The 14710-nt window shown below is 40.5% G+C and overlaps 1 protein-coding gene across 9 annotated transcripts in view; it reads right to left on the bottom strand.

Moving 5' to 3' along the window:
- Positions 1 to 14710, bottom strand: part of usp54a (ubiquitin specific peptidase 54a) — a 143231-nt gene that overhangs the window by 60178 nt on the left and 68343 nt on the right. For all 9 annotated transcript variants that reach the window (XM_041176211.1, XM_041176212.1, XM_041176203.1 and 6 more), the window contains exon 4: positions 1610 to 1744. In XM_041176211.1, the coding sequence (XP_041032145.1) occupies positions 1610 to 1744 (135 nt within the window). The remainder of the gene's footprint in view (positions 1 to 1609; positions 1745 to 14710) is intronic.

The raw sequence follows: 14710 nt of genomic DNA, 5'->3' as shown, positions 1-14710 counted from the left end.
AGTGAAAAAGGAGGAGGAAAAGATTTCATTACGATTTGGTTAGGGACCGTTAACATTTAAAAAGAAATCTGAACACCTTGTTTTAGCCGATAGAATAATGCCACAAGGTTTCACTTTTTTTCTTCAACAAAACAAAGTTTATTATACATTAAAAAAATAAACAAAACAAGCATTATTAACTTAACAATATGTTTTCTAACCATGTATGATATGCACTCTCATTTACTTATTTACCCCAAGAATTTTCTTATAAGGCACATCAATCTTAAAGTTATTCATTTCTGTAGGGGCCACCCACAAGTATGCCACAGTCATGTGGAGAATTATCCTCGGCTCCAGAGGTAAAATTCTCGGAGATAAAACTTTAAGTTACCACCTCTTGACTATGGATGCCTCAGTCTCTTGCTCAGGTTACTTTCCCAATACTTCCAAGCTAATCTGCCTGTTGCTTTCCTTGGCACAAGACTCTGTGGATTCTATCACTAGTTTCAAACTAGGCAATTCCACAAGTGGATAACAAAGTTAGTTTTTTACTCTACTTACAGTGCAGGTTTATCTAACTGCCATTTACATTGGCTATCTTCTCTCAGTGAGCTGCAAACCACTAGGTCCAAACTGTAACTAACTCTCAGCCAGACACCCAAGTAAATTGAAACCAAAGAACCTTCCTGAGCTCCACCCATCTCCATGACAACATAGCCTGCTCTGGGATGTCCTCAAACCAAATTAGCCCTCATTAACAATTTCCTCTTTGACCTGATGATGTAAATGGGTTTTACAATCTTTCAAGGTTTACTGAAAGCTTTTAAACTAATTTTGGTCTAAATCCCAAATCAAACATCTCTCTGGACTGCCATTACTGCTAACATTGCAGACATCATGTCTCCAGCTCCCCAGCTAAGTAACCCCACCTGCTGTTTTATGATCTTATCTTCCTCGCTGTTAACCTCTTAAGTCACCATGGTCCCAACCTTTTAAGGGTAACAAACTTCAAGCTTGCCTTTATTGGATTTATTCCATTTTCTCCAGTTAAATTTTAATCCCTAAAACTAAAAATTACCTCTAAAATATAAACCATGAACTAGATATTGGCAACACTGTGAAGAAACATTAAGATCTCCAAGTTTATACAATATTTTATTGATAAATCTCAGCTGTCGGTGACTCTTATAGCTAAGCAAGGACAATATAGCAAGTTACAGCATCAACTGAAAGGGGGAAAATGGTCAAAGTTCCCTTCTTAAACAAATTTATAAACAAGGAGCCAAATCAGTGTTTGGTTCTACAAATAAAGGACAAGGAGCATTTGTGGAGCTCTTTAAAGCCAGTCTTGCTGCTTAGCATCAGTGTAACTCCTGGTGACTGCCAAGCAAAATTTTAGAGAGGGTGGAATTCCTAATTGTAAATAATATTTAGGGTTTCTTTTTTCTCACCTGCTTTGAGTACTTTTAACAGCTATTTTTTTTTTAAATCATCAGAGCTCTTTTCCTCACCTATGGAATGCACTTTTCCATGGTATAAGCATTCCAAAAATGGGGCAGCTCCTCCATTGTGGAGTGTATTATCTATCAATCAAAAAGTGAACTCAGGTAGTTGTCATTTTACTTACAAAACATTCTGCTGCATCATCCATGATCCCCATCTGGAAGCGCTGTTCATCTTGAAAAGTTTTGGCAAGAGCACTACGCAAGGCATCAGATGGCAACACCTTTTCTTTGCTGTACTGGAACTGAGTGAAGATTCCCTACAAGAAATAAGTTATAGTTGGTGTATTCCAAAATCTATTTCCAAAAGCTTTCTGGCAACATGAAAGGCTAGTGGAGCAGGGCATTTAGGGACATTAGTTATTTTTTTCGAAAGAGCTCTCTTTCTTAAAGAAGAAAGATCAGTTGGAATTTTCCTGAGACAAGTGCTCTTTCATACAAATAAGGGCGATTTGCAAATGTTTTCTTTAAACCAGAAACAGAAAATGCTGGCTCCACAAATAGATAATGAATGGAGGGTATAGATCCTTCATCAAACCAAAACAGACATATAACAAAATATGAAGTCCTGGCCTCTCCACAGAGGCATCCAAATGTGCTGAGTGTTTGCCACATTTTTTGGTTTAAATTCAGATTTCCTTTCCCTTCGAATTAACACCATGTTGGTTATTTCAGAATAGTATTTTTCTATGTACAAACTCCATTCTTAAAATAACCAAAGTAACAGTAAATTGAAAATAACATTTTAAAAAGTTTAAATTTAGTCAGCATTTATTTTAGTTTGCTTATGCCTCTGAGAGGGCCTTGGGACCAGTTTTATAAAAAAAAGTTCAAGATGCTATGTAAATGCAAGATGTAGTTGTTTGGATATTTATACATTTACAGCCAAGTCAGTGTGGCAGGCAAACAACCAAAACAGGACTCAAGCCTCAAAACAAAAGCTCTATATCTGATTTGATGATATCTTTAAACCAAACAATGCTCTAAAGGACTGCAGCAGCGTTACGAGCTGATTCTTTCACAACACGGCATCCACTGAGAAGACCCTTAGAATTTTTGGTTCATATCCTTATAAGTAATCAAAGTTCAGAAAAACAGATCCAGTATAATATTAAAAGCAAAAATCTGCGGATGCTGGAAATCCAAAACAAAAACAAAAATAAAAATATCTGGAAAAACTCAGCAGGTCTGACAGCATCTGCGGAGAGGAATACGGTTAACGTTTCAAGTCCGTATGACTCTTCAAAAGAACTAAGGAAAAATAGAAGAGAGGTGAAATATAAGCTGGTTTGGGTGGGACAGCTCTACCTGTCCCACCCCCCCTTAAACCAACTTATATTTCACCTCTCTTCTATTTTTCCTTAGTTCTTTTGAAGAGTCATACGGACTTGAAACGTTAACCGTATTCCTCTCCGCAGATGCTGTCAGACCTGCTGAGTTTTTCCAGGTATTTTTATTTTTGTTTTTGTCCAGTATATTATTGTCTGTAACTAAATTGCCTAAGCTCATGCACTTGTGTTACAATTTTTAAATTTAAAAATAAAAATTCTGGAATCAAACTGTTGCATTTCACTGTTACTAAATAAACAATAAGGACACCATCTTCCAGGCACCCATGAGGTTCTGTGGGTCCTCAGCAACAGCAGAATTGTATTTCACAAGAAACTCCAACCTCATGGTCCAGCAAAGCTTTCATTCTATCAGTAACATCAAGGTAGGGGACCAACTCTAGTCCTTTATTTTTCATTCACAAGATGTGGGCTTCGCTGGCTGGACCAGCATTTATTGCCCATCCCTAGTTGCCCTTGAGAAGGTGGTGGTAAGCTGCCTTCTTGAACCACTGCAGTCCATGTCATGTATGTGCACCCATACTGCTGTTAGGAAAGGATTTTGTGGATTTTGACCCAGCGACAGTGAAGGAACAGCAATGGATTTCCAAGTCAGGATGGTGAGTGACTGGGAGGGAAACTTCCAGGTGGCAGTGTTCCCATCTACCTGCTGCCCTTGTCCGTCCAGATGGTAGTGGTCGTGGGTTTAGAAGGTGCTGCTGAAGGAGCCTTGGTGAATTCCTGAAGTGTATCTTGTAGATGGTACACACTGCTGCTACTGTGCGTCGGTGGTGAAGGGAGTGAATGTTTGTGGACAGGGTGCCAATCAAGTGGGCTGCTTTGTCCTGGATGATGTCAAGCTTCTTGAGTGTTGTTGGAGCTGCACTCATCCAGGCAAGTGGGGAGTATTCCATCACACTCCTGTAGATGATGGACAAGCTTTGAGGAGTCAGGTCGTGAGTTACTCATTGCAGCATTCCTAGCCTCTGACCTGCTTTTGTAGCCACAGTATTTATATGGCTAGTCCAATTCAATTTCTGGTCAATGGTAACCCCCAGGATGTTGATAGTGGGGGATTCAGTGATGGCAATGCCTTTGAATGTCAAGGGGCAATAGTTAGATCCTCTCTTGTTGGAATGGTCATTGCCTGGCACTTGTGTGGCGCAAATGTTACTTGTCAGCCCAAGCCTGAATATTGTCCAGGTCTTGCTGCATTTGGACATGGACTGCTTCAGTATCTGAGTCGTGAATGGTGCTGAACATTGTGCAATCTCAGCGAACATCCCCATTTCTGACCTTATGATGGAAGAAGGAAGGTCATTGATGAAGCACCTGAAGGTGGCTGGGCTGAGGACAGTACCCTGAGGAATTCCTGCAGTGATGTCCTGGATATGAGACAAGTGACCTCCAACAACCACAGCCATCTTCCTTTGTGCTAGGTATGACTCCAACCAGTGGAGAATTTTCCTCCCGATTTCCATTGACTCCAGTATTGCTAGGGCTCCTTGATGCCACACTCAGTCAAACGTGGCCTTGATGTCAAGGGCAGTCACTCTCATCTCGCCTTGGGAGTTCAGCTCTTTTGTCCATGTTTGACCCAAAGCTGTAATGAGGTCAGGAGCTGAGTGCCCCTGGCGGAACACAAACTGGGCTTCAGTGAGCAGGTTATTGCCAAGCAAGTGCCACTTGATAGCACTTTTGATGACCCTTTCCAATACTTTACTGATGATCGTGAGTAGACTGATGGGGCGGTAATTGACCCGGTTGGGTTTGTCCTGCTTTTTGTGTCCAGGACATATCTGGGCAATTTTCCACATAGCCAGATAGATGCCAGTGCTGTAGCTGTACTGGAACAGCTTGGCTAGGGGCAGGGCAAGTTCTGGAGAACAAATCTTCAGTACTATTGCCGGAATATTGTCAGGGCCCATTGTTATGGCACAGCGGATGGTAAATGCCGAGCTGCTCAAATCCCAGAGGGAAACTTGAAACAGCTGCCATAATTGTTTTGTAATTTGTATTGCATTTCAAGATGTGTACCTTGAATTCAGTAGTAATAAGTCCACCAAGGCTGAGAGATTTTTTGCAAAGCTAAATTAATTACTAATAAAAGAAAAGATTTTAAGCACATACATAGGTCTACAAATTACTACCATAATAACTCATAAATCCCCTAATTAACCTGAATCCTAGTTACACCTCCGTTAAGGCAACAGCAAAATGAATACACTTCAACAGACCCAGGTAAAGCACACAATACCTGGACAGTGATGTCCAGAGTGAGTTTTCTTAGCTTTGGTTCCTGTAGACAGCAACTTGATACATAAAGGCTGGAGGCTTTTCACACTTGTTAGATCTTAGAATGCCTTCTCCCTTACATGTAACCTCATTTCCTTTTTGGACGTTTCTCCCTTTGTAATGTACTTCCGTTGTTCCAATATGTCTTTGCAACTTTACTTTTCTCTTAATATGCACTTTCATAGCATTCATATTATCAGTAACCTTTGGGAAAAATAAACACACTGTTTGGCTTAGCCTCTTACAGCTAGGTGTAAGAGCTTACCATCTCTTTGAAATTCAAACTAACCTAATTTATCTAAAAATGCAAATGTTCCTCACACGCTAAAATGTCAGCCAAGTTTATGTATTTAGCATTTTAAACCTAGCTTCCTTTTTGATAACTCAAAAGCTCCAAACCAGCTGCCTCCAATTCAATTAAATCCCCCCACACACATCCATACAGAGAAACTAATCCAAACCCCACTATTAACTTACCTTTACATAACTCACAATATTATGAAAATTATTATATTTTCATGACACCCATAGCCTTTGCACTATCCAGTACATTCAGCCATTTCTTGATCACGTGGAGTGAATTGAATTGGCTGAAGACTGGCATCTGTGATTTTGGGGACATCTGGAGGAGGCCAAGATGGATCATCCACTCAGCACTTCTGACTGAAGATTGTAGCAAGTGCTTCAGCCTTATTTTTGCACTGATGTGCTGGGCTCATCCATCATTGAGGATAGGGATATTTGTGGAGCCTCTTCCTCCAGTGAGTTGTTTAATTGTCCACCACCATGCACAACTGGATGTGGCAGGACTGCAGAGCTTAGATCTGATCCATTGGTTTTGGGATCTGGTGCTGTTCCTGGCACGCCCTCCTGCGCTCTTCATTGAACCCGGGTTGATCCCCTGGCTTGATGGTAACAGTAGGGTGGGGGATATGCTGGGCCATGAGGTTACAGATTGTGTTCGAGTACAATGAGGAGTGCAAGGGAGCATGCCAGAAGCAGCACCAGTCATACCTAAAAATGAGATGCCAAACTGGTGAAACTACACCAGGACTACAAACATGCTATACAGAGGAAGCAGCAGCTATAGACAGAGTTATGTGATCTCACAACCAATGGATCAGGTCCAAGTTCTATAGTCCTGTCTTATCCAGCCATGAATGGTGGTGGGCAATTAAACATCTCATAGTAAGAAGAGGTTCCTTGAATGCCCCCATCTTAAACAATGGCACAGCCCAGTGAGTGAGTGCAAAAGACAATGCTGAAACCTTCACAACCATCTTCAGTCAGAAGTACTGAATGGATGATCTATCTTGGCTTGCTCCTGATGTGTCCACTATCACATATGGTAGTCTACAGCCAATCCAATTTGAAGCATGTGATATGAAGAAACAACTGAGTGCAGAGGATACAGCTAAAGCTCTGGGCCCCAACAACGTGGTTGGTTTTGGTTCTATCAAGGTTACTCATCTCCAGATGTCATTACAACTTTTATTCGAATATGGAGAAAGTGCAGAAGCCCAGAGATGTGGTGAGACAGAGTGACTGACTGCCCTTGACATCAAGGCAGCATTTGACAGAGTGTGGTATCAAAGAGACCTAGTAAAGCTGAATCAATAGGAATCAAGAGGAAAACTCTCACTGGTTGGAGTCATACCTATCACAAAGGAAGATGAATACAGCTGTTGGAGATCAATTGCCTCAGCTCCAAAATGCCCTTGCAAGGGTTCCTTAGGGCAGTGTCCTAAGCCCAACCACCTTAGCTTCATCAATGACATTCCCTTCCTTATAAGGCCAGAAATGGAATGGTTCGCTGATGATTGCAATGTGTTCAGCTTCATTTGCGATTCTTCAGATAACAAAGCAGTCCGTGCTCATATGCAGCAAGACCTGGACAACATTCAGGCTTAAGCCGATAAGTCGCAAGTAACTAGGTGAAAATCCTGGAATTACCTATCTGGGGGTGTATCCACACATGCAGTCTACAGCGGTCCAAGGAAGTAGCTCATCACCTCCTTTTCAAGGGCATTTAGGAATAAATGTTGGTCTTGCAAGTGGTGCCCACATCTCATGAGTAAATAGATATATTAAAAAAAACCAGATTTGAAGTAAAGGTTTCAACTGTGATTAATATAAAGTTCCATGCTTGGTTCTGTTTGCTATGTGCTAAGTAATTTCACTTTCTGTAAAATGGAGTTAACAAAACTCAGGATGAATCTCAGTTTTTAAATTCAAAGAAAGTTCACAATTTCTTCAAGAAAAATAATTAGCAGTCTTAGCACATGGAGTCATCATTTGCTGCTAAGTTTTTAATATCTGTAAGCAACTCATAAAATGGTTCAAAAGCTTTTACTTTAAAAATAGCAACAACCAATTGTTTTCAGAATGTATAAATTTTCCCACTTGAATGGTCCGAATAAAAATGATTTGTAACCTAGACATTAATATTAATTCCAGCAGGCAAATGCTCAATACACTTGTGATAGTCCTCTGCCCACTAATTTAACATAGAACCTAACCTATTTTCAATGGGATAATACCTCCTCTAAAATAGTGGGCAAGGAATAGCACACAAACACATTAATTATTCAAAAGCAAATGAGTAGGCCATTGAACCCCTCCAGCCTGATCAATCATTCAATTAGATTATGGCTCATCTTTACCTCAATTCCATCTACCCAACTTGGTTCTGTAACCCTCAATACTTTTGCCCGACAAAAATCTATCAATCGCAATTTTTAAATTTTCAATTAAACCCAGTCTCAACGGCTTTTTTGGGGGGAGAAAGTTCCATATTTCCACTGTTGTGTCTGTGAAGAAGTGCTTTCTGACATAAGCCCTCTAATGTTAAGGTTATGCCTCCTTATTCTGGACTTCTTTACCAGACAAAACAATTTCCCTCTACCCAGCCTATCAAATCCTTTAATCATCTTTAACACCTCAATTAGATCACTCCTTAATCTTCAATATTCAAGGGAATACAAGCCTCATCTATCAAACTTGTTCTCACAATTTAACCCTTTTAACTTCAATATCTTTCTGGTAAGACTACAAAGTACATTCATGTCCATTAAACTTTCTATGGATTCTAATCTTCCCAAGGAACTTGGGGGGATTGCATTGCACGCTGAAAAATCACATTACAAAAAGAAGAAATCCCTGCTCCTCCTCAATCTCCCAACCAGCAATGACGTTACCTTCACTGATGACGCATAAACAAGGCTTAAAAATGCTGTCGTTTTCAATAACTTTCTGTGAAATTCATTGTCGAAGTTAACAACTGCCATGCGTGCCGGCCACGGCTCAATGGGTAGCAGTCTTGCCTTTGGGTCCGAACGTTGTGGGTTCAAGACCCACTTCAACACAGAATCTAGGCTGACATTTCAGTGCAGTACAGAGGTGTGCACATTTATCTCTCACCCAACATCTGAAACAGATGATCTGGCCATTTATCTCATCTCAACTACCTACACAGACTGCAGCAGTTCAAGAAGGCAGCTCACCACCAACTTCTCAAAGGCAACTAGGGATGGGCAATAAGTGCTATCCTAGCCAAAAATGACCACATCCCATGAATGAATAAAAAAAATCTATCATCACTGCTGTTTGTAGGGAAGCTTGTGTGCAAATCTAACAGTAACTCAAATTATACAAATTATCATCTTATCATGTGAAAGTCCACCATACTGTTGAGTTAAAGGTTAAAAGCCTAGCCATTTTGTTGCCAAGACAAAGCACAATAGCAATAACTTACGTCTTGGAAATAAATGGCCCTGTGCCTTGGATAAACAGCTCAATCTACAGTACTGAAATCCACCAACAGCATAAGAGCTATTTTTGGGCTTGTGCACTTCTGAGAAAAAGAGAATACAGGGCTTGCTAAATACAGATCTCCCAACACCTTTCATAAACATCCTCTAATTGAAAGACAAAGCTTGTCCCTTTTCCTGATATTTCAGTGAAAATATTAGCCATGACTAAATAGAGCAAGAATGAGAACTCTTTATAAACACTAACTACAAGGGTGGGGAAATCAACTGGTGCTGCGAGGCAGGGTGCTGTCAAGGGAGGTTGGGTGAAGAATATAGTTCATATAGTCATTAGTACTGTGCCTGAGTTCACAATGTACAGCAATAAATTTAACTATTTTAATCCCAGGGTTTTGTCAGTTAATCATTTCATGCCTATTGTGGGGAAGGGGAGAGTGACAGCCGAAGAATATATTTTTTCTTTTCTTTGTTCGATTCTAGGTATCTTTAAACTAAGGAAAGCATGACATTGAAATGATATTCAAACACTCCATTAGACAACTTGAATTAAGCACAATAATCGGAATGTACACACATGGTCAAGTGATTAAAACTGGACTTCTGCATAATTACATCATGAAACAATGCGTGATTGATGAGTATTTGGGTTTACTGCAACCAATGCATTAGCCTCAGAAAAAGCACATTATAAAGCTTCTGAGAGTGAGAGTGACTGCTCTTGACATCAAGGCAGCACTTGACTGAGTGTGGGATCATGGAGCCCCAGCAAAACTGGAGTCAATGGGAATCAGGGGGAAAACTCTCCTCTGGTTGGAATCATGCCCAGCACAAAGAAAGGTGGTTGTGGTCGAGGTCAGTCATTTCAGTCCCAGGACATCACTGCAGAAGTTCCTCAATGTACTGTTCTTGGTCCAACCATCTTCACCTTTTCATCAATGATTTGCCCTCCAACATAAGGTCAGAAGAGGGGATGTTCGCTGATGATCATCCATGATCACACAATGTTCAGTACCATTCGCCCCTCTTGATGCTGAAGCAGTCCATGTCCAAATGCAGCAAGACCTGGACAATATCCAGGCTTGGGCTGATAAGGGCAAGTAACATTCGTGCCACACAAGTGCCAGGCAATGACCAACTCCAACAAGAGAGAATCTAACCATCGCCCCATGACATTCAATGGCATTACCATTGCTGAATCTCCCAGTATTAACATCCTGGCGGTTACCATTGACCAGAAACTGAACTGGGCCAACCATATAAATACTGTGGCAAAAAGAGCAGGTCAGAGGCTGGGAATTTTGCAGCAAGTAACTCACCTCCTGACTCCCCAAAGCCCGTCAACTATCTACAAGGCATAAATCAGGAGTGCGATGGAATACCCTCTATTTGCCTGAATGAGTACAGATCCAACAACACACAAGAATCTCAACACCATTCAGGACAAAGCAGTCCACTTGATTGGCACCCCATCCACCACCTTCAACATTCATTCCCTCCACCACCAGTTCACAGTGTGTACCATCAACAAGATGCACTGCAGCAACTCAACAAGGCTCCTTCAAGAGCTCCTTCCAAACCCACCTAGAAGGGCAAAGGCAACAGCTGCATGGGAACATTACCACCTGCAAGTTCCCTAACAAGCCACACATTACCTTGACTTGAAACTATATCACCATTCCTTCACTGTCGCTGAGTCAAAATTCTGGACTGTGTGGGTGTACCTACAGCACATGGACTGCAGCAGTTCAAGAAGGCAGCTCACCACCACCTCAAGGGCAATTCGGGATGAGCAATAAATGCTTACCTAGCCAGCGATACCCATGAACAAATAATTAAAAAAGAAATATAAAAGTACATATTCACTTTTCTAACATTTGTCATACATACATGTTTCTGATGATCAATACATGTGAAAATCAAAAATATTTTAGCATGCAATGCAACAGATAATGTGTGAAATAAACATCAATATATTCCCAGCAGTTTACAGCTTACATATGCTGTATAATTATTGCACAGAGCTTTAGTATTTCAATAATTCTGTGATCTTGCTACAACTGACTCAAGATAAAATTCTGAAAGTAGCTCACTTAAAAAAAAAATTCTTTCATAATCTCTCGTCAAATTTCCCTCTCCCATTCGCTCTTAAGGGGTTGATTCCTTGCTGGATTATGTTCTCCAGCTGTCAGGCATCCTCTGGTACCTTACCAAAGCAATTATAACCGCCAGAGGTATTATAGCTTCCCAAGTTCCTTTTAATCACTCTTCTGGGAATGGTTAGTGGAGACCAATTCAGGACAGGCACTCAAGTCTACTTCTCTCAAGACTAGTTATAATGCTCTAACCACTGCTCTGCTGAGATCCTTTGGATAGTGACCTCCTAATTCTGCTCTGTTTATCTGAACATTAGGTCAATTAGTTGAGCAGAGAACCACCCAAAATTGTTTTCTAAAGCTTATGGCATAAAATTAACAACTTATAAGCCAGATTTAAGCTATCAGTTAAGACAAGACTAGCTTGGAGATACAAGCAATATTTTTAAGATAGTAACTGTGCTTTTCTAATCACTTATGCAGTTGACAATTAAATCACCCAGCCTGTTGGCACATTCTTCTCAGTTACTAAGTTGCGGATTCAAGATTGATACTCCAGTGCGGTACTGAGCGCATGGCAGAGATCCCGTATTTCAGATGAAATGTTAAACTAAGATCCAGTCTGCCTGTTAAGATTAATGCAAAAAAAAAACCCCACGCCTGGTACATTTCCTGAAAATCAGTGATTGCACCTCGAAAATAAATGATTAACTGTGAGTGATTTCAAGATCTGCAAGTTAGTACCTAAATGTAAGTTCTTCCTTCAAACAAGTCAATACTCAGAAGGGTATCAAGGTGATATCTTCTCTTTACTGGGGGAAGGGGGACTGAGAACGATTTCAGTCTTTCCGTACACACCACACATTAGCTAGTGGGAAAAAATCACAATCTTTGCAAGTCACCAGCAATAGTGACAAATATAGGAATCAGCTTCAAGAAAAAAAACACCAGCAAGGGAACAGCCAATAATCTGGTGCTAATTTGCCATAAAGTATTTGTGTTTTATGAACATATGAAGTAGAAACAGGAGTAGGCCATTCAGCCTCTTGAGCTTGCTCTACCATTTGGTAAGATCATGGCTGATCTGATTGTGGTCTCAATTTTACTTTTCTGTCCACCCTCTATACCCTTTGACTCCCTTGTCAATCAAGAATTATCTACCTCAGCCTTAAACATGACCCTGCAGCCACTGTTCTCTGGGGGAACAGAATTCCACAGGATTGGAACCCTCAGAGAACTTTTTTTTTAATCTTATTTTTAAACTGTGCCCCCTAGTTCTAGTCTCTCCCACAAGGGAAAATATCCTTTCAGCATCCACTGTCAAGTTTCCTCAGGATCTTATGTTTCAAGATCACCTCTCATTCTTTTGAAGTCCAATGGATAAAGGCCCAACCTTTCCTCATAAGACAACACCTTCATCACAGGAATTAATTGAGTGAATCTTCTCTGCACTGCTTCTCATGCATTAATATCCTTAAGTAAGGAAACCAAAACTAGGGGGCACAGCTTAAAAAATGAGGGGTCGCCCATTTAAGATAGAGATATTGAAAAAAATCCCTGAAGGTTGTTATTCTGTGGAGGCAGGGTCATTCAATATTCTTAAGGCTGTGGAAGATAGATTCTTGATTGACAAAGGAGTCAAAGGGTATAGGGGGCGGACAGGAAAGTAGAGTTGAGGCCACAGTCAGATCAGCCTGATCTTACCAAGTACTCCACATGTGCTCACACTAACGCCCTGTACAGCTGTTGCAAAACTTCCCCGCTGATTGTACATGAGAATATATCTGTGTCTCAGTTTAGAGTTAAAAGTGAGTGAAGGCAGGGGAACCACAGCAGTAGTTTACACTTATATCCATACCTTGAACGCAGCAGCAGCACCATAATTATACTGGTCCATTCCTATCAGGCGTTACTTCAATTTGCTCTACTGCACTCTAACAGCGCTGATGTTTAAATGGCAACTTGCCCTTCCAAATTTAGTCCAAGTGTCTAATATCAATTTAAAAATCTGATACAGTCCAGCAGGATAGATACAGGGAGGCCAGATTTCAAATTGGTAACCAGAAGCCAAGATTCAAGTCGGAGGGAGAATCTCCACTTAAGTATAACACTGTTGAATAAGTGAAGCAACAGCTGAAATGAATGTACTGGTAATTTATTTATGGGCAACAGCTGAGATGAACATGAAAATGTTGGTGGATTGAAGGTTTGTAAGGGTGACCTTGACTTTGTAGACAGTCATGAATTTTTCTGGGTGGAATTCTTTGTGGAGTGGTTACCTTGCCAATGCTGCATCTTATGTCCAAGTATTTTCTGTCAACATCAGCAGAATCATTAGTAAGAAACACAAAGCTTATTCTATTCACGGCAACAATCCTTCATCTCTTAATCGAACAAGTTGGCATGAATGTGAAAATTTCCATTAAACCAGTCGAAATTTCAGGTTCTATTCCTATAAGATTGGCATGTGTGACAAGTAGAAGAAATCCACTACAATCAGTTGGGAAAATCTCAGCCAATGAATATAATTTATGGTTCTGCAGAATTGCAATTCATACAGCTTGAGGCTGACACATTGGCTGCAGGGCAGTCACCTTGATTGTATTCTCCACAAAAATTTAAATTGAAAATGATAATTCAACAGTTAATTTTACTTCAAAGCATTAAGCCCAGAGCTCTGCACAGTTTTACGACTTATAAAGGTAATTGGACTTGACTGCACCCAAAACTTGTTGGAGCCAGTAAAGGGCAAATGGAGCTGCATAAGATGATAGGTACAGAAAGCTGAAAATTTGTCAAAGCAAAGTACATGTAGAAAAACGCTAAATAACATTTCCTATTTGCTACTTGAAGAAATTCAGCATCTTTTGGGAACAGAAACAGTTCAGTAAAAAAAACACCTTACAATTGTCCACAGGGTGTCAACCAAGAGGCCACAAAGATTACATACTGAAATTAAAAATTAAAATGATAAGGGTTGTACAAATTCCTAAATAGTTGTATTCATAAACTAACAAAATTATAATGTATGTTTACACATATACATGGACAAAGCAGCCTACTTGTTTGGAACTCCATCCATCTTCAACATTCAATTCCCTCCACCGCCGACACACAGTGGCCAGTGTTTAAATCTACAAGATGCAGTGCAGCAATTCACCAGGGCTCCTTCAAGAGCACCTTCCAAGCTTGTGACCTCTACCACCTAGAAGGACAAGGGCAGCAGATGCAAAGGAACACCACCAACTGCAAATTCCCTTCCAAGCCACACACCATCCTGACTTGGAACTATACCTATAAGGTCAATTAAGGATAGGCAATAAATGCTGGCCTAGCCAGCAACAGCCGCATCCCATGAAAGAATAGAAACAATCTCTCACACACAGTATAAATTAACCATATGCCTCTGAGTTCACAAATGCAGCTGTATTAAAGTGTTCAATAGGCACAAATCATGTCATTTGAGTATGAAGTGCACTAGAGCAAGCAATGCAGGCCCACTTCAGAGAGGCAACCTTATCCATTGAGGCTTCTCGCCTCCTGTACGGTAATTTGCAACTTGGAAGCTTAAAAAAAAATCTGCTTTTACAGAATTTAGCCAGCATTCAGATGCTGGTGAGAAAAATTTTGCATGTGAACTTCAATGTCCAGCTATTCACCGTGGGATGCAAGTTACAAGAAACAGCAGTACGCTGCTTATTACACATAGCTGGTCTCCAACACAGGAGATTAACAGCAAG

Source organism: Carcharodon carcharias, chromosome 28, assembly GCF_017639515.1.
Source record: "Carcharodon carcharias isolate sCarCar2 chromosome 28, sCarCar2.pri, whole genome shotgun sequence".
NCBI lineage: Eukaryota > Metazoa > Chordata > Chondrichthyes > Lamniformes > Lamnidae > Carcharodon > Carcharodon carcharias.
Note: the sequence above shows the minus strand (reverse complement) of the source record. Positions and strands in the feature narration are given on the sequence as shown.